Source organism: Sinocyclocheilus rhinocerous, unplaced genomic scaffold (assembly GCF_001515625.1).
Source record: "Sinocyclocheilus rhinocerous isolate Xijiao unplaced genomic scaffold, SAMN03320098_v1.1 scaffold1251, whole genome shotgun sequence".
Lineage (NCBI taxonomy): Eukaryota > Metazoa > Chordata > Actinopteri > Cypriniformes > Cyprinidae > Sinocyclocheilus > Sinocyclocheilus rhinocerous.
In genome coordinates, this window is record NW_015636566.1 from 286,871 (window position 1) to 307,998 (window position 21,128).

A 21,128-nucleotide genomic window follows, 5' to 3' on the forward strand; every position below is an offset into this window, starting at 1 on the left:
GTTGTAATGCGTAATGTACATTAGCTCTATTGTTTATAATACATGATGTATTTTTAAAAAAAATCCAATAAAACCATATGATTTCTTGCTTTTGATACTTTATTTGAACTAATTATTATTGCCTCATTGCTATTATATGTGTACTTTAAGTAATTTTAAAGGCTATTGTTCACTTACATCTATTTTTATTACCACAAAAATATGAATTATAATTATAGGGCACCAGTGGTGTAATGTAACGAAGTAATAATACTACAACGCATATTTTCCGGGATTTGTGATATCACAAATACCGACGAATGGGACGAGACCTGGTTGAGCTGCACTAGAGAAGGCAACGAGTGTTATCACTATGTCGGAGACACGCTAGCTTTCCCAAGACAGACGAACTTAATGTGGTTACAATCATCCGGGTTTAAATCACGCTCAGATTGATTTGATTTTGATGCAATATTTACACTGAAGCTCGCAGCAGGCGGCTATGGCAAGCGGCATGACATTTCCTGACCAGGCGCCAAGTGCTGCCAACACACACTGGCCCAGCTAACCAATTACAGCACATTTCGTATTTCAGAAGGCAGGCCTTCATTTGATGCAGGAACTATTCAAGTCGTTCATGCCAGACTGGTGAGAGAGGTGTTGTAATAATGTAAAATATGTGAAAAATTATGTGTTTTTCGAACAACCTAGTATGAGAGCCTGTTCTAGTACACCCCCAAAACAAAATCAAGACTTTGTAAAAGAGCATAATAGGACCCCTTTAAAACTGTGGTGAGAACTAACCACATCCAGTGCTGAAACGGGGGGTTTCATGACCCTTTAAGACATCCTCGTTCATATTTACGATTTGGAAAAATTATGCAAATACAAAATTGATGACTAAATGTCAATACAAAATCAAGAATAAAGAATGTGCATCAAGTCTGTAATCTCTGTTATGCTTTTATTCCATTTAAGAATGTGTTGTGAAATTAATTGTTATTCTATCAAAATTGTACAATAACATTAATAAGTGTAACATTATCGAAAGAAAAAAAAATGGTAAGTAGGGACTTGGTTCTATGCATTGGTTGTTGATTAGATTTTAAAATGTGGGCATTGCACTCAAAAGTGGAGGCAAATGAACCAAAGACTTTAAATATACCACTTGCATTATGAATGGGAGAAAGCGCAACACACAATATGGTGGAATAAGTCATGTCTTCTAAATAAAAGAGCAAATCGCCAGTTGGTAAAGTCATTGTGTCACTGCCACTGCCATTAGAAGCCATAGGCCCTATCCCAAATCGCACCCTAAATCCTTGTGGTATTCCTCTGAGTCTACATGTCCCAGCGGGCACCTTGATATCAATTTGATGTCAAATTTTAGTCAAGGCTTGATCAAGATGCTGTAACATCATTTTAAATTCAGTTTGGATGGCAATTTCTTCCAGTGGTAATTGGGTGAAAATAGGAAGTTAATCAATGTAGGCCAATATGTTTGACGTTCAATTTACATAAAATCTTGTCAACGTCATGTCAAGTTTTTGACGTCAGTTTGATTTCCATATTTGACCTGGTTTTTTTATGTCAATTTTGATGTCAGTTTGATGTCTTTTCAACATCAATTGCCCACTGGGTTTAATGACGTAATGCCGCTTTGACTGTCAGGTAGAGGTCTGCTGTGGAGCTCGCCTCAGCAAAGGGGGCACTCGCGAGCATCCTTCTGAAAGCTAAAATGACGAATCGGACACCCTACGGTCTTGTGGACTTAATGGACACGTATACACAGCTTCCATTGTAAGTCCGCAAGACTGCAAGTACACATGAAGTGTGCCATTCGGGACAGGCCCAAAGAATCAGTGAGTGTTCTGAGACGTGTGATTAAGACTGCACATGCATACTAGCTGGTTCAGCCTGAAATATATTTTTTATGCTATTTGAGCATTATAAAATAAATTTATGGAACCATTCATGTCTGATTTTGTTGCTGATTTCAGGATTTCCCTATTTAAGACAGGACTTGGTCTTGGATTCGCAAAATAGCTGCCCGGAGGTGCAACAAATCTGGCCACCAAGTGAACACTTTCCTTGAAAGGGAGCTGGCAGGGGCGGGGTTTAGACGGACCACGTGACTGGATAAGTCCTGCATGTGGCCAGACAGAAGTCTGTTGTCCAGTTATGAAGTTTTAGTTTAAATGTTAAAGGTCGAAATACATTTTGAAAACATACATGACATAACATGCATTTAGACAAATTATAGTGTGCATTTTAATTTCATGCCGAAGAAATTAAAAGAAAATACAATAGTACACGAATGGGACATCACTAGCTGCTCATTTGCGTTCACCGTGAATGCAGATGTGACCTGACAGAGAAAATAATAGTTATTAAATAAACGACTTAAGTTTTGGTTAAACTATCAGCCACCAATAAAAGCCGAGAGAAGGTCGCGTTATTCGAGCTGGGCTGGCCCTATATCGTTCTAACTTCAATGTGCAGTCTCATTGTTACTAAAGATTTGATTGAAGTCATTTCTATGCAGCAGCGCAAAACCAAAGTGACGGCGCGGCATTCCTTCGAGAGGCCCTGCGGGCACGGAGCGGGCGCTCCGCCGTACAGTCTACCAACGCCAATTAGCACGTTACCCTCGCTCAGATGCACGCTCGACTCAACTCACATTCACCCCGCTGCGGAATTCACCTGCACTCAGCGCCCCTTATTTATTACACGCGCTCACTTTTCTATTGTTTTAAAGGGATAGCTCACCCAAAAATGAAAGTTCAGTCATCGTTTACTCAACCTCATGTTGGGCCATACCAAAATGAGCAGTTAGGCAGAATGACAGCCTCATTAGTTATTCACTTTCCTTATACAGAAACAAAAAATATGCAAGGAAATTGAACGACGACCGAGGCTGTCAGTTCCTCACATTTTGACTAACATCTCATTTTGTGTTCCACAGAAGAAAGTCCGTCGTAGGCTACGTGATGAGTAAACAATGACAGAACTTCCATTTTCGGTGAACTATAAATGCATGGCAACGCCTATAAGTGAAAAGGACAGAAATATAAATCAGCGGTTTCCATTATTAATTATGTTGCAAAAGTGAGACGTTGTCAAAACAGTAAAAACTTTAATCCGCGTGAGGCGCGTTATAACACTTCTATGACGTCAACGAATTGAATAAACCGGTTTTATTCTAACAAAAATTATTTGAGAACATTTACTTCATGGCCTTTAAGGCATATTCAGAAAGTTCGCTTCTTTCTGGAAAAAAACTTAAACCACACAATTAAAAACATTGGTTTCAGTTACTTTTACCGATTATTATTTTTTAAATGTGTGAGGAAAGCCCACTTTTTGTACGCTGCATCTTCACCAAACAAACATCTGGTTTTTCACGAGAACGCGGAAATCTTGGAATAATCGATTTTTTTTTTAAGTGAAAATGTGCACAACACACTAAAGAACTCAGACCGGTGATGCATGAAAATGAGGAATAAATCTCATACTTCCCCACGCGTACATAATGAGCTATAAGACAAGCTTTCAGCACGCCTCAGCCACGCACGCTGCACAACCACACACTATTCCATGCTTTAACAACACGAAATGATTAGTTACATATAGAATCTACAGGTTAAAGTAGCCTAACTAAAATAAAAGTAAGTTTGAGCAAGTAATCTATATCATCAGACATGTGCGGTCATGCTGCACTTGAACTCTCCCCGAGAACGCGCACTAGTGCTCCATGCAGAAGAGGTATGAAACTTACCTGTCTCTGGAGAAGTACTGTTATTACAAAAACGCAGAGTTTGAAGGTGCCGTTAGAGTAGTCCACTGCCAAGGTGCCGAGGTACGTCACACTAATCTTTGCTGGTACTCACGCCTTTAAACCCTAAGGGTGAATATGTAAATGGAGTCTCGTTCACAAGGACAGCTCGGTCTTTCGCCTCTACACTCAGGCGTGACTTTTCCCGGGTCTCGAATCGCACTCCCACTGAATAAAAGCTACTTTTACCTCCTACTGTTTAACCCTTTCTCGGTTATGAGATGCCACGTTCTGTGAGATTCTATTTTGTGCATATAAAATACGTTGTCAAAACAGTAAAAACTTTAATCCGCGTGAGGCGCGTTATAACACTTCTATGACGTCAACGAATTGAATAAACCGGTTTTATTCTAACAAAAATTATTTGAGAACATTTACTTCATGGCCTTTAAGGCATATTCAGAAAGTTCGCTTCTTTCTGGAAAAAAACTTAAACCACACAATTAAAAACATTGGTTTCAGTTACTTTTACCGATTATTATTTTTTAAATGTGTGAGGAAAGCCCACTTTTTGTACGCTGCATCTTCACCAAACAAACATCTGGTTTTTCACGAGAACGCGGAAATCTTGGAATAATCGATTTTTTTTTTTAAGTGAAAATGTGCACAACACACTAAAGAACTCAGACCGGTGATGCATGAAAATGAGGAATAAATCTCACATACTTCCCCACGCGTACATAATGAGCTATAAGACAAGCTTTCAGCACGCCTCAGCCACGCACGCTGCACAACCACACACTATTCCATGCTTTAACAACACGAAATGATTAGTTACATATAGAATCTACAGGTTAAAGTAGCCTAACTAAAATAAAAGTAAGTTTGAGCAAGTAATCTATATCATCAGACATGTGCGGTCATGCTGCACTTGAACTCTCCCCGAGAACGCGCACTAGTGCTCCATGCAGAAGAGGTATGAAACTTACCTGTCTCTGGAGAAGTACTGTTATTACAAAAACGCAGAGTCTGAAGGTGCCGTTAGAGTAGTCCACTGCCAAGGTGCCGAGGTACGTCACACTAATCTTTGCTGGTACTCACGCCTTTAAACCCTAAGGGTGAATATGTAAATGGAGTCTCGTTCACAAGGACAGCTCGGTCTTTCGCCTCTACACTCAGGCGTGACTTTTCCCGGGTCTCGAATCGCACTCCCACTGAATAAAAGCTACTTTTACCTCCTACTGTTTAACCCTTTCTCGGTTATGAGATGCCACGTTCTGTGAGATTCTATTTTGTGCATATAAAATATGACTATTTTTACTTTTACTTACAGAAATATTTTTTTTATGTTTCCTGGTTTGCTTGCCACACATTTTTCTATATGTAGGCTATAATGTTGGGAATTATTAAAAATCTACTATTAGAATGTTGTACCATCTTTAATATAATATTGTAAGCTATACAGTATTATATATTGTCACACAGACATTTTACAGCATGACCGACAATGAGTGTGCCCAATCTATGAGAACAAGATTTTAAAAAATTGGTCTCTGTAAAAATCATGTCTGCTTTTTTTTTTTTTATAGCAAGTCACCCATGACCTCAAGTAAACTAACAAACACAGTTTATAGCATTGCATTAGGATTTGCCAAAGTAATGTTGTTATCTTTTATATGTTGTTTACATGCTAGATTCAAACTGTACAAATATAAGCAACATTTTGAAGAAAAACATGCAATTTTATTATTTGACTCTTGATGTTTTGGGAAATAACATTAAATTAATTTTCTGAGGTATTTTTATATTTCTGCCTATTTAAGGGTTAATTTCATGGAAGTTTTTCGGCACATATTTGATGTAACTAGCCTGAATAAAACAAAACTAATCATCTACTTTTCTGCAAAGAAAATAATATTTAAGTATCTTGTCTTCTATGATAGTTAAATTAATGCATACAAACATCCAGATTATCACTGCACTAGAAAATCTCATGATCACATGTGCTCAGCTGAAGTATGAGAATGACGAAAGTGCGGATCGTTAAATCGTTGGACTCGATGGGCAGCGGAAGTGTGGAAGCAGATGTCACAGCGCAGTAGCAACAGCGGAGCTGCGGTGAAACAATGTTGCAGTTGCATTTCACGAATGATACAATACCCGACAATGTCTGCACTGACTTTCAGAATCTGAATAAATTCAGTGAACAGGTAGGAATCCAGTATGCTGCGAAGTGGGAATTATGATACTAATGAATGAGTTTAGTGTATCTGTGATCAACGGATTTAGTGTATAATTTAATTCGATGTAAATAAACGGGTCTGGTGATCATCTCGCCTTCAGAAAAAAGTCGCCTGATCGCTTTAGTGTGTATAACGTTTAGTTACGTGATGTTACCATAACACTTAGCATTAGCACACTAAGCTGGGCTCCTGTAGTGATGTAGAGGATTTCAGGCGTAAAAACGTAACTTACTGGTCAAAAGTTTGGGATCAGAACGTTTTTTACAGGAGTTTCTTATGCTCATCAAGGCTGCATTTATTTGATCAAAAATACAGGAAAAATGTAATATTGAGAAATATTATTATGATGTAAAATATCGTTTTTCTATTTTAATATACATTAAACTCTCATTTATTCCTGTGATGCAAAGCTGAAACTCCAGTATAAAGTGTCACATGATCCTTCAGAAATCATTCTAATATGCTGCATGATTTTTAAATCCTTTTTATCTAAAGATGTCATGCTTAAATGCTTGATTATTTTGCTAATAAATAATTTATTTAATGTATTGAATTGTATGTATTTATTTATTTATTGCAAAACTAATATTTAAATATTTTTAATGGATGAAAAACTCAGGAAGTGCAGCCAACAAGACCCTTGAATCGTTGGGAACTTATTCAGTACTGTTTAAATGCATCCCAAGATGCACCTCATAAAGTTGGTCGGTGGAAATTTGTAGAACCTAAAATATATAAGGTAGCTTTATTTAACGTTTATTTTTAATAATTTATTTTTCCATATTTCCATTTGTTTATTTCATAATTTTGTGGACCGTTATTATAAAATATGGAAATAGTGATAATAAAGAATGAGTAGTTGTATCCAAACTTTGGACTGGTAGTGTCTGCATGTTTCTCTGCTACTTAAAAGGAGGTCTGTATTGATATATTTTATTTTCTGCTTTTCACCTAGATAGTGCACATATGCTACCTTCATTCAATGCCAGTCACTCAGCTTTACTTTTTTCCTCCCATTGCAGCAGTTTGTGAGTCTGACAGAGATCTTATACCAGTTCCTTCTAGAACCCAAAGAGGTGAGTCAACGCTCCCAGATTACTTCTCTGGAAAGCCATTTCTGTGTGTTGAATCATTGCCAGGAAATGCATGAAAAGATAAAATATGTACCTTGAATGCATTACAAGTGTCTTTGGATAGAAGTGTCCACAAATACATGAACCAAAAAAAAAAAAAAGAGTTAAAGGAATGGTTCATCCAAAACTGAAAATGTACTCACCCTCAGGCCATCTAAGACGTAGATGAGTTTGTTTCTTCATCAGAATAGATTTGGATAAATTTAGCATTACATCACTTGCTCACCAATGGATCCTCTGCAGTGAATGGGTGCCGTTAAAATGAGAGGCCAAACAGCTGATAAAAACATTACAATAATTCACAAGTAATCCACGTGACTGCAGTCTATCAATTGATGTCTTGTGAAGTGAAAAGCTGTGTGTTTGTAAGAAACAAATCCATCCTTTAGACATTTTTAACTTCAAACCAATGCTTCCGGCTAAAATATGAATCCTATATCCATAATATTGCGTTCTCCAGGGTAAGTTGTCTTGTCTGAATTAGGACCGGTAAAGAAAGATATATTATGTGAATGTTTATTGTGATAACTTCAACAGGATTTACACACAAGTAAATGTTACATATTGTGCTTCTTCCTCATCAGTCAGAGCGGTTCTTGCGTCAGTTGACAGAGTTTGCTGGAGAGAATGGGATGAGTGCAGGACCACTGAGGGCTCTGATGAAGAGTGTCCTCCTCCTACCTCATGGTAAAACCTTCAGGACCCTCATCTTGAACAAATCGAGCACCTTTATCTGAAATTTCAAAAAATGAATAATGCAGTCCCCTTCCCCTGGTGATAACATCAAATGTAGACGTTTAGCCTGACCCCAGCACTGATCTAAACACGCTATGATCCTAATCTCAGTGAGTGATTGTTCAGTTTATTTTACACCAAATTGCTGCATTATGCGTCTAGAGGATCCTAACATATGCAAATAGCCAATGTTGCAAATTGCCCTGGGGAATCTGGACCAAATGCCACATGTAGACTGGCCGACCCTACCAATCAGTATGCATAGTATGCTGCTACATTTGCATGCAATGACTATCCTGCTACCTGTGCTTTTAGGCAGTAGAATGAAGAGGAACATGTGAAATTACTAATCATACTGATGAGAAAAAATGATGGGGAAAAAGTGGTGGTGTAGAATAATATGTATTGGAGAAATCAGACAGAGATGTAAAAAATGTATAGTCTACTGTATTTCAAAACCTTGTGAGGTGCCTACGTAGGCAGCATAAGTGCACTCTCGATGTAAAGACTCTTTCAAAAGGTAGGAAACTTAAATCCAAAATCTAATTTTAGCCGAATTCTCTAAGGCATCAATATCAATGCAACTCTTATATCTCAATTGGGACATCCACACAAAAAAAAATACACTTTAGTATTTAAAACAATTTAGAAAATCGTGGAAAAGTCGCACATGAGATCTTCAATCGTCTGATGACAGCTCATCATTGTGCTTGTGCAATGCGATAAGCAATGACAAGTCAAGAGATTGTTTCAGTCTTTGCTCTCAAAAATGGGAAAATCTTGTATCCCTATTATGATACAACAAAATGAGGTACTCCAGTTGTTAAAAAAAAAAAAGTAATTATGCAGAACTTGAAGGCATATTAGTGATTTTTTAAACTAAAAGTCAAACAAGTGTTCTAATATATCTTATAGATATATAAAAATATTCATCTTTTTTTACGTGTTGCATTAGTACTTCATATGGTTAGTGATTTGAATGATACATCAATCCATATCAATGTATTGTTACAACCCTATTTAGTGTTCCCAATTAGTACATTATCAAGGTATCATATCAGTTAGAATGCTGCCTACTTAGTTCACTAGGCTTTGGAACAGAGATATAATGTGCATATAGAAGCAATGCAAATGTCTTCCTCCCTTCTCAGGTGCTTTAAAAAGAAACCTAACAGCTGAACAGGTGAAGGCAGACTTGCTCTCATTAGGTACCATCTTTCTTCACTCCCATCATCTGTACCCATTTGATTATATTTGTCATGACTCATGAGTCTGTATTTAACATTGTGATCTATTGCTTAATTACAGGATTAAATGAGGACAAGGCCAGTCATTTCTCTGACCAGGTTTGTCTTAACATAGTCATTTTGGTGTTTTAGTTGTTTCCATGTTTTTACATTTACATTTAGTCATTTAGCAGACGCTTTTATCCAAAGCGATTTACAAATGAGGACAATGGAAGCAATCAAAATCAACAAGAGAGCAATGATATACAAGTGCTATAACAAGTCTCAGTTAGCTTAATGCGGTACACGTAGCAAGGTTTTTTTTTTATTATTATATAATAAATAAAAGGAAAACAGATATAATAGAAACATAATAGAGTAAGCTAGTGTTAGAGGCCTTTGTTTGCTTTGTTAATTGTATAATAAATAAAAAGAAAACATTCAAATACAAAATAATTAGAGAATACAATGCAAAAAGATTAGAGAAGCTAGTGTTTTTTTTTTAAAGGGGTCATATGCTTTTTTAAAGATCATTATTTTGTGTATTTGGTGTAACAGAATATGTTGACATGCTTTAATGTTCAAAAAACACATTATTTTTCAAATACTGTACATAATTGTAGGTCCTATATGCCCCGCGCAGAGGTGTGCCGTGCATAATTTTTGGCTCAATAAAAATTAAGTTCTGAATTAATTGTAAAGGTTTGATAGAAATGGCTGGAAGACCTGCCAAAAGAGCATTGCAATAGTCCAGCCTGGACAGAACAAGAGCTTGAACAAGGAGTTGGAAGGAGGGGGAGGAGGAGGACAAAGGAGGGAGGAAAATGTTTTAAAGAGCATGCGAGAGTTAGACGAATTGTTAATTTAGGTATGATGGTATGTCCTTTTAGCAGTGGAGACATTAGCGGAGAAGGAAGAGAGGAGTGACTGATACACATTAATGCATGTTTTTGTGGATGGGCATGACTGTAAGACTCCGCATGTCTACATCTTCCATTTATTTCAGTGGAGAATCCACTACCCTGTTTTGTCCAGACTGGCCGTGGGACAGACACTAATGGTCAACCAACTTGTTGACATGGAGTGGAAATTTGGTGGTAAGCAATGGATTAACATTAGTATGTAAATCTATATTACCTACAGTGCAAATAAGAATATAAATAATGTGATTAAATAATATGTGAGTAATTTAAATGCATAATTCTTTGCAGTTACTGTTGGTACAAGTGAGCTGCAAAAGACCGGAAACATTTTTCTACAGGTAAACCTGTATTTAATTTTTTAAAAGTCAGTGCAAACATTCATCAAGAGATTGATTTTAAAATACATTTAACCCTTACATGATTTTGAATCAGATTTTAAGGTTGGATTGTGCTACACAACTTTTGCAGAAAAAAGTCAGTTCCAGTCTGCAGATTTTGGACAGTCTGATTTAACAGATTTCATAGAAAATTGAGTAGGCTATGATGGGCAAAACATTTTTTTTTAGGCTTCAGATTAAGATAAAGATTACTTGACTTGACTAGTGTTTTAAAAATTCATTCAGATTTAAAAGGTTGTGTATAATCCAGCCTTTAAAATTATTAACCCAATCCTTAAGTGAGTGAAGAAATTTAACAGAACCTGAGAGTTTATAGATTTATACATCATCGTTTCACAGCATAATCTCTTTCCTGTGTATTTAAAGGGACACTCCTCCAAAAATGAAAATTCTCTCATCATTTACTCACCCTCATGCTATCCCACATGTATATGTTTTTCTTTTTTCAGATGAACATAAGTGAGGATGTTTAGAAAAATAAGAAATTTATTTGGAAATGTAACCCATCATAAGTCCATATATGTGACCCTGGACCACAAAACCTGTCTTAAGTCGCTGGGGTATATTTGTAGCAATAGCCAAAAATGCATTGTATGGGTCAAAATTATAGATTTTTCTTTTATGCCAAAAATCATTAGAATATTAAGTAAAGATCATGTTCCATGAAGATATTTTGTAAATTTCCTACTGTAAATATATTAAAACTTAATTTTTGATTAGTAATATGCATCGCTAAGAACTTCATTTGGATAACTTTAAAGGCGATTTTCTCAATATTTAGATTAAGATAAAGATTACTTGACTTGACTAGTGTTTTAAAAATTCATTCAGATTTAAAAGGTTGTGTATAATCCAGCCTTTAAAATTATTAACCCAATCCTTAAGTGAGTGAAGAAATTTAACAGAACCTGAGAGTTTATAGATTTATACATCATCGTTTCACAGCATAATCTCTTTCCTGTGTATTTAAAGGGACACTCCTCCAAAAATGAAAATTCTCTCATCATTTACTCACCCTCATGCTGTCCCACATGTATATGTTTTTCTTTTTTCAGATGAACATAAGTGAGGATGTTTAGAAAAATAAGAAATGTATTTGGAAATGTAACCCATCATAAGTCCATATATGTGACCCTGGACCACAAAACCTGTCTTAAGTCGCTGGGGTATATTTGTAGCAATAGCCAAAAATGCATTGTATGGGTCAAAATTATAGATTTTTCTTTTATGCCAAAAATCATTAGAATATTAAGTAAAGATCATGTTCCATGAAGATATTTTGTAAATTTCCTACTGTAAATATATTAAAACTTAATTTTTGATTAGTAATATGCATTGCTAAGGACTTCATTTGGACAACTTTTTAAAGGCGATTTTCTCAATATTTTTCACCCTCAGATTCCAGATTTCCAAATATTGTTATATCCTAAAAAACAATACATCAATGGAAAGCTTATTTATTCAGCTTTCAGATTATTTATAAATCTCAATTTCGAAAAATTGACGCATATGACTGGTTTTGTGGTCCAGGGTCACATATTGTGTATGGGACCTCCAAAGTTAGCACGACGGTAATCCATAACCCAATTTCATCTGAAGGAAAATGATAGCTGTGTACAAGAAAAATACTAATATATTAAAACTCTTTTTTTTTAAATCTATAAACCAGGTGACTAATTATTGAGAGAATTTTTATTTTTGGGTGGGTATCTCTTCAAATAAATGAGATGGTGATTAGTACAGTAGCCTAATTGTTAAGTATCTAAGTACATTTAGACTCTTGCAGCACAGAGCCAGAAGTTTTATTTATATAAAAAAAATGAGAGATGAGGCAGGAAATGATAGAGAGAAAGATTCTTGCCGACTTAATGAGAACCTTAGCACATGCACTAACCGCACCAGAATCTTGAGAGACCGCATGATCACAAGCATACTTTGTTGCATCTGAATCAGTGCACTCTAGCAAAACACTCAAGTCTAAGGGATTGATGGTGTCTTTGGTGTGCTATTAGTCGTCTTAAAAGAAAATGCATTTTCTTAATGGCAGGTAACTGTCAAAGTAAATAATTGTCATCATCTTCCTCCTTTATATTTTAAAATTACCTACCATCTCCTTTTATCCCAGCTAAAATATAAATATTGTCAGTTTCTAGTTACGATTCCAATTGACTGCACTCTGACATAAAGAAAATACCTTTTCAGGGCTCCTCTGGCATATAATGCTAGTCATATTATACCCATGGTGGGGAATATTTGTCTAATGTTAGTATGTTGTATTTGCAGAAGCAGTCTAATGTTTCCTTCAGTGATCAAACTCTTGATCTGTAACCTCTGTCTGCTTTAGGCACTGCTGGAGTTATAAGACAGAGAGGCTCATCATTCATTCAACTTTTTTGTTCTTTTCACAGCTAAAACTGGTGATCAGAAAAGGAAACAAGACAGAAAATGTGTACATGGGTAAGTTTACTTCAAATCCATTGTCTAAGTTGTAACATACTCTACTTGATTCAGCGTTTTCATTACACACTCAGTCTCATTTTGTTTGTATCTTTGTATCTCTCCACATTAGAGCTGACTTTACCTCAGTTCTATAACTTCCTTCATGAGATGGAGCGCGCCAAAGCCAGTATGGATTGTTTCAGTTAACTGAGGTCATTGTAATCAGAGTTTTCCTCTTTGCCTGTTAATCAGTAAATAATTGTAATGATGTTCCCATACTCACAAAATGTTTCAACTTTAATAATTATAATTCACTAATCTTATTCAGTTGTGTGTTTGTTTGCACCCTTGTACGTGTGTTTTTGTTTGGGACAAAGATGACCTTCCACATTGATGCTCTTTATTGATCTTCTGTTTATTAAACCTTTGATAAATTTCTTCTGCCGTGGTTTTTATTAATACCAGCATACGGTATGTGCTTTTTGTACTTTGTTCACTAATAAATTAATATATTTTTAAAAATAAGCCACTACTTGAGACATTTTTAATCAAACCATTTGCTTACTGTATAAATGATATCATTAATACAGTACAAACACTAATAAAATTCATATATTTGTGGAAGAATACAGAACATAATTATCAGCCAAATTTGTAGTAATAAATTGAGGAATTTTGACTACTACTGCTAGTAGGTCTACAGAAACATATTAATTTTTCTGTCAGCAGACATTTGAAAAGTTGAAAAGTACATCAAAGGCTATCATGCTTTACACCGATTCAGACTGATGTAATAAATTTACTCTGTGTCAAAATATGAGTTCTCTATTACAGTGGTTCCCAACCCTGGTCCTGGAGGCACCCCAACACTGCACAATTTGTATGTCTCCTTAATCAAACACACCTGATTCAGGTCATCAGCTCATTAGTAGTGACTCCAAGACCTGAAACTGGTGCGTCAGAGAAAGAAGACATGCAAAATGTGCAGTGTTGGGGTGCCTCCAGGACCAGGGTTGGGAACCACTGCTCTTTTAGATGGTATTTGTGTCCTGGAGCAACATAATATCAAGACTGACGATATCAAAGAACACACCCAGAGGCTGTGTAGATAAATCATCCAGTTGATTTGTCCTTACACATGTCATTGTTTCCCTCTTTTTGAGCAGTACTCTTAATTCTGAAAAATCTGTTTCATTTTGTCTCAATTCCATGTTTTAATTTTCTCAGGTATTGACTGACACTCTTCTGTCTGCATGTCAGAATGTGCAGGTTATCAGTCATTAGCACCAGGTTCTCCACAACTTGTGATGGGTGACGCTCGTTCGGCTGCTCCTCAAATGGTTAACACGCATGACAATTCATAACTGTGTTATATTTAGGCAATTTGGTGGCGAACTCCTATAATTTCATTCGATCTCCTTACACCCCACTGAGAGTTAGGTTTGGGGGTGGACGTTCATTCTTATTTTTTTCCCCCAAAATTCAGATTTGTATACAAATCAAATCAAACGAGTTCATTTGAAAACTCCAACTGTTTTCTGATGAGATAGTTGTAACAGTTCTCCCAGGTCAAAGTTGATATCATTACTTGTAGAGGGGATTCACATTCACATTGATGGCAGCTTTACACCAGTGGCTCCTCGAACAAGTGCAACTTGCAAGCACCAAATGTTTAAACCTGTGGTTCCTAATGCAACAAGAAAGACATCAGTACACTCCTAAAAAAATGAAGGTTCCGAAAGGGGGTTTTCACAGTGATGGCATATATAAAGAAGAACCATTTAAAAAAACTTTCACTATAAAGAATCTTTTATGGAATGACGAGTTTTCATAGATGTTAAAGATTCTCCATGACACCATAGAGGCCAATAAAGAACTATTATTTTTGTGTGTAGGGTAAAACTAACCCATCTAATCCAAGTTTACATTCCCTACTAGTAGGTGAACAATTCTGTGCTTGGTGAACTCTGTATCACAATGACAGGAAGAGCCGAGATCAATGAATCAAAAAGCAACATTGCTATGAACGCTTGGTTGTCACAAGCCAGTTATACCTTGGTAACTTTTTGGACACTTCCTTTTTAAAACCCATATGCAAGAAGCATTGTGCGGCTCCGCTTTCATCGTCAATTTTCATCGTCATCTACTCTTCTTTTTATTCTGTAAAAACGACCTTTATATACATAAAATAATCCCAATATGAAAATCTGTGGTGAATTTTAGGTGAACACGTTCTAGCTGTTGCTATCACATACATGCTCTTTATGACCAGTTTATCAGATGACTCGCATATTTACAGGAGGAAGCATAAAACCATTGTTACTTTCTCTAGGAGCGACTGTTATACTAGCATTATAAGTATCTGCTTGCCCACTATGGCGGGTCATGAAGCTGATATAAAACACTAAACTTTTCTAACAAAACAATCTCATCCTAACTGTAGTACATGGTAGTTCATGGCGCATCATGCTTTGCATTTACTAACTACACAAACAGTTCAGGACAATGATCCTAAGTAGTCTTTCACAAGTTCACACGTACACTTAATCAGATATGGTAACATATGCATATTTGGCATGCTGTCTGAGGGGAGAGCTCTGAGTTTGGAATTCGGCCCGAACCCAAAGTACCCCCCCCCCCAAATATCCCAGGCTGGGATAAGAACCAGCCAAGAGTGAGGTGGTGGGGTGGCAGAGGGATGCTGCAGAACTATCAAGGGACCATGTGAGGGACGGCTATAAAAAGAGGCAAGTAATTTCATATCTCAGTGGTCAAAACAAGGGGAAAAAATCCCTGTTTTACGAGGGCCAGAGGGTCTGAGGCATTCAAACCCATTGTCCCAACCAGTAAGAATACAGTCACCTTTAGCTGGCAAGCTAAAAAGCAAGCAATTCACTGAGGACAGCACAAAAACATCTTGACTATGAAGTCTAAATAGCTTGAAGCAGGTTTATGAAATAAAATGGAATGTAACACCCATCATTACTACTAAATGTTACCAAGACTCAAGTTTTTATCAAGAAAGATGTGAATAATCTATTGTGTGTGCTGTGTTAAAAAGTTTACAGTCCATTAGTCCTCATATTAATGGTCATATTAGTTAAATGAGACTAATGCATAAAATTAGAGATAATTGTCAATGAGAGCATACAAAAAAAGCAAAGAAATATAAAAGTAAAGGGATAAACCATTTAAACCTTTATGGATGTCTTTGCCTCATTTAACACCGATGTAAAACTTGTTTCAACAAGCACTTCTGAAGATGGGAGCGCTGGGGGAGAAAGTAGATGTCATTTAACAAAGAAAATAAATGACTCAATCTCTGTTTTTAAAAGCCGGCAGATATCAAGATTACATAGCTTCTTGTGGTATCTAGACAGTGGAACATTTAATTGCAAAATGTAAGACCTCATAGTTAAAGCTCTTGCCAAATAAATATACAGATTGCTTGCATAGTTTAGAATGTTGTTCAGTCGGTACACCAAAAACTGTGAAAGTAAAAGCAATCATCACTGACCTCAGTGTGGCCCTAAACTTTCAAATGTAGCCTGAGGTGCACATAAACAAATCAAATGATGTTGTGGCAGTATTCTTGGGACTGTGTTTTTTACATTCACAATGTGACTTGCTATGACATAAATATGCTATGGAAGAAAAGGGCAAATCAGTTCAAATCAGTTCTCAAGTTGTGTCAGTTAAAATCAAATTACGCTCTCTGTAAGAGTGTTGACGTATGAAAAACTGTAGCCTACGTTCACCGCAACGTAAGAGCAAAATCCTTCATTAACTGAAAACTGCCAACTGTCTGCTGTACAAAGATATTGCAAAATTCTTGCTCTTTTTGCGCAATAGGGTAGATAATAGGTGTTCAAAATGATCAAACGCATAAAACACCATCTGATATTTCATGAAGAATACTAATATAATACATTGATCAATTGAATTTGAACTGTTTAATGTTAAATCTAAAGTTAAACATCTTTGGAATCAGCAATGACATTATTTGCTACATATACGTTTCAGTAACTGTACTCTTTGTACTACAATAATTCTCTTTACAAACAGATTGAAAATATTGTGAAATACTATTAGCTTTTGTTTGACTCTGACTTAAGAAGTGAAAAGCTTCTGGCAGTGAACTGTTGCCATGAATCCATCAGCAATAAATATGAGTGAATACAGCGAAAATACGTGTATGATGTTAAATAGACTCCGTCAGAATAAATCCCAATCCTGAAGTTCTTTGATTTTTACATTTCTACCTCTCCAGGCCAGTCATGCTTGTTCACACCTGCCATGCACTAAGCACCTGGTGTGTGTGTGTGTGTGTGTGTGTGTGAGAGAGGTATGTGCATAACTGAACGTAGAGAAAGGTATAGGGGAAAGTTACTGTTACTCTAGACAGCAAAAAGAGGAAGTTAAATTCCCACGAGAATTTACTAGACACCCTAAAGCAAATCTCCAAACATCTGCTTTGCACTTCTGGCAAGTTATGAGATTAAAAAAAATTTCATTGTCCACTGTGTATGTATAGGTGCAAGTTCTGAGAGAGAAAAAAATGTGGACAGTTTTCTGTGGAAGTATTTATGGGCAGTTAATGTGTAAATCATTAAAAGTGCACAAAGACGTTGAAGTTTTGCTGGTTAACATTGTCCATGTTTGCCCTTGATACAGCTTTTGAAACAATCTTTTCAAGTACATATTATATGTTTTGTGTATGAAATCATTGTAAACTAAAATTATATTTGTCTTATCAAGTCTGAAATAACAGTTTTTTTTTAATGAAACATGCACAGATGAATTGTTCACAATAAAATCTATAATATAAATTTAGAAAATAATAGGGTGCATTTTCATTTCATACTGACTTTAAATGTATTATTTCTCTAAAAAGTTTCCATTTATTCCCAGGAATCTTTAATCATTGAAATTAATCTTGTGAAAATGATCTTCTGAAACTTTAGCTGCTATTGTCTTTTTGTACTTTTTGGGCCAAATAACAGACATCCAATAGTGAGGAGGTCATTGAAGAATGTGGGATTTTTTTTAAGGAATTTTCTTTTTTTTGCCAATTGTGTTCTGCTTTTAATCTGGACTAGCACTTTTTCTTTTTACTAATGTCTGAGGCAGAGAAAATGGGCAGAGGACATCATGAATGTTAAAAATAATCCATATAAAACACACTTAAACACAATAAACTTTCATTCAGAGCAGTTGTTCCTACCAGTAAAAATATAGTACTCAGAGCAGTGTAAAATCAAGATGGAATCAGAACTGACCCTATTTACTTTCTTAATGCATGTTTATAGTCTTATTACCTTTGGCCCAGTTGTGTAGCAATAACAAATTTTTAATTCTATTGTCTGTAATTTATCAAAATGTAGGCTAACCTGCTCTTCCTCTAAAACAACTCACATTCATAAATCAATAATACATATTATTTATAATTAAATTAGATTTTATATATAGTATTTATTTTGAATTAGATTTTATTTTTATATTTTCAGTTTTTAATATTTCTATTTAGTTATATTTATGTAATTTATATATATGTAGTTAACAATAGCAACACTGAAAAATATGTCACATTACAGAGGAAAAATGTATTGTGAAATGTGTCTTTCACTGGCTTCAACACATTTTACTATATTTAAATCCATTCCGCAGTTCTTCTCACAAAAATCACCACAGAAAATGTTAAGAGAGAAAAAAAAGTCTGTGGATTCCACAAAGACCATAAATGAGCACAGTGAGAAATGGAGCTGAAACAGTTGCTCAGAAAGGAAGAAGAGGGTTTAGCACTTCATCAGCCACATACAGGGGCTCAGTGGGCTGAACACCAGGATACTGGTACTCATCCCACACACACACACACACACACACACATTTCCCGCCATGAACCTCTCAGAGGCGCAGTTTCAAACAGGAAACAAGGCCAGTATGGTTCCTACAGTCTTCCTCTTTCATATACGGCCCTGTTGACCCCATCTGCGTTTCTCACAGACATGAGCACACTTTCATTCAGACTGTTCCTTTCACTCTGTCCTGTTCTCATGAACGCGTACACACACACTCCTCAGCCTTTCGTCATCTGAAGAATAATTGATGGTTTCTTTTTTAAGTTGCTCTGGGGTGCAGACCACAGACATCACTGTGTCGTGTAGATTGGGCTGTGGTGCACAGGGGGATTTCCTGCAGTATTTCACCCCAGGCGCTGCGGCCCTAATCTGGGCAGGACAGACGGCCTGCGCAGGCCGCTTTGAAGGAAGAAGGGCCTCAACTTGTATGCCTTGAGAAAGTGTGATCTGCATCCTGAATATTAACACGTGCAGTAGAGATATGCAGGCGCACAGTGTTTATTTGCTTTTGTGTACTCTTTAAAATGTGATTTGATATAAAATTTCTATTTCTGCATTATTCTAACTCTCATCTATTGTTTGCTCTTGTTACTTAGTTACCACTCACCTGGGTTCCAGCCTCTCTCATCGCCCTGGCAACCGAGCCATCCCATTGCTTCCCCTCCACTAGCATGCCGGGCCTGTCCCAAGGCTGACCCCTCCCCCTCCTCCCCTATCTCTTCTCTCCTCCCCCTCCCCCTCCCCACAGCCTCATGCAGTAGTCAGGGGGGTAGGGCACAAAAATACTGCCAATGCCAACATGCACCTTTCTTTTGTTACCATCTCTTCTAAGAGAATTATTCCCTCAGAGTGAGAATTCATTCACTCAACGGCATTTTATGCTGTTAGAAGGTAAGAATTGATTAAAACTACAAACACTTAGCCATTAGAAGACTTTGCTCCTTTACTATGGAGATAAATGTGGAGCTAATATTATGCATAATCAAAAGTAATAATATACAATATATTGTATACTTTGGTATAATATAGTGTACATAATATATTTTAATGATAATGATAAAAGCATAACCAACACCTCATAATATAATATGTATTACCCACACTTTAATATTTTATTATATGAAAAGGTTTCATTGTTCCCGCCATGTTCAATTTCAATCCCAGAATATGCATTTAGTTCTATTACAATAATATAATATGATAAACCATACAATGTAAATTTACACTTATCAATATATATTTTATTTTATTTATTTATGCTGTTGGGAACTAAGAAATGCAAGATGAATCATATATATAATTATACCTCAAATGTTATATCAATATATATATATATATATATATATATATATGAGGTGTGGATTATCATATAATAATAAATTAGTATAGTATTTAATATACTATATGCAAAGTATGCACATATTATAATATGGTGAATGCAAGCATGTATAATTCACACTACAGTGCCATCCCTAAACAGAGGGGTTTTGTTCCTGCTCATGATCAATTTGAATTCCACATCTGATTAATTGCAGTTTGGTCCATTAGACACTAGAGGTCAGCATTGGCTATAATGTTCATTTAGAAGTATGAGTCTCATTAGTAAAGTGTCTTGCTGAAACAAGACCCTAGAAAAGAAAGAAAGGGCAAATCGGGGTGAAGAAAATGAAGGGTAGATTACAAAAGATGGAGCTGGAGTAAAGGATGTGCACATGGAAGAGGATGGAGAGAGAGGCTAATTTAAGTTGTGAGAAAAGGGTCACAAGGTGAGGCCAAGGGCATCACTACTGCCAGCACAGTGCTGAAGCACTTCAAACGAGACTAAAAACATTTCCTGCAGTGATGACCTGCTCAGACTAACCTACGCCTGTACAGAAAAGAAGTAAAAAGAAAGATAGAAAAGAAAGAAATTTCTGTCTATCCTCTCAAACGTTCAGGAGAATAACTGGGCAGAGAAGAAGGAAAACAGGGACAAAAAAGGGAAGGGAGGAGAATCAACATGAACCCCAAACAAAAGAACTGGCATTGAGAGAGTCCCTGAACGACTGATTCCTCCATCTAACAGTGATTCTCGGACATTGTCTGTAAACACCTTGATGCAGGCATGTTGTTAGGGCGGTCGGTACATGCTAGCTTCACCTCAGGGCACATACTGAAGGCTGGTAAGGGGCAAATATCAGACAAATAAAGAAAGGACCGATAAACTGACCAAGTGTGAAAAGGAAAGCTGAAGTCTTTAATTGTGGGTGAGCCAAAAAGAGAGATGTGTTTATTAGTGGATATTTATAGATATTTCTGAGTGGGTGTTTCCATAAATGGATCTCAAATCTACATCATTATATCTGACATGTTATATTGAAATGAACAGAAATTTAGTCTCCATTCATGCTAGCCCTCATACATGTATATATATATATAT

General features: G+C 36.3%; 2 protein-coding genes across 2 annotated transcripts in view; one reads left to right on the forward strand and one right to left on the reverse strand.

Annotated features, from left to right (window-relative positions):
• Positions 1-3,941, reverse strand: part of dnmt3bb.1 (DNA (cytosine-5-)-methyltransferase 3 beta, duplicate b.1) — a 44,876-nt gene extending 40,935 nt beyond the window's left edge. Inside the window, exon 1 of the mRNA XM_016562617.1 lies at positions 3,758-3,941. The gene's annotated coding sequence lies outside the window, so the exon portion shown is untranslated. The remainder of the gene's footprint in view (positions 1-3,757) is intronic.
• Positions 3,942-5,797: 1,856 nt separating this feature from the next.
• LOC107747977 (COMM domain-containing protein 7-like) lies at positions 5,798-13,115 on the forward strand. The gene is made up of 9 exons (XM_016562618.1): positions 5,798-5,964; positions 7,020-7,073; positions 7,715-7,817; positions 9,017-9,073; positions 9,174-9,211; positions 10,098-10,188; positions 10,303-10,352; positions 12,821-12,869; positions 12,982-13,115. The coding sequence occupies exons 1-9, from the start codon at positions 5,881-5,883 to the stop codon at positions 13,056-13,058; spliced, it is 603 nt and encodes a 200-aa protein (XP_016418104.1). The 5' UTR covers positions 5,798-5,880; the 3' UTR covers positions 13,059-13,115.
• The last annotated feature ends 8,013 nt before the right edge of the window (positions 13,116-21,128 follow it).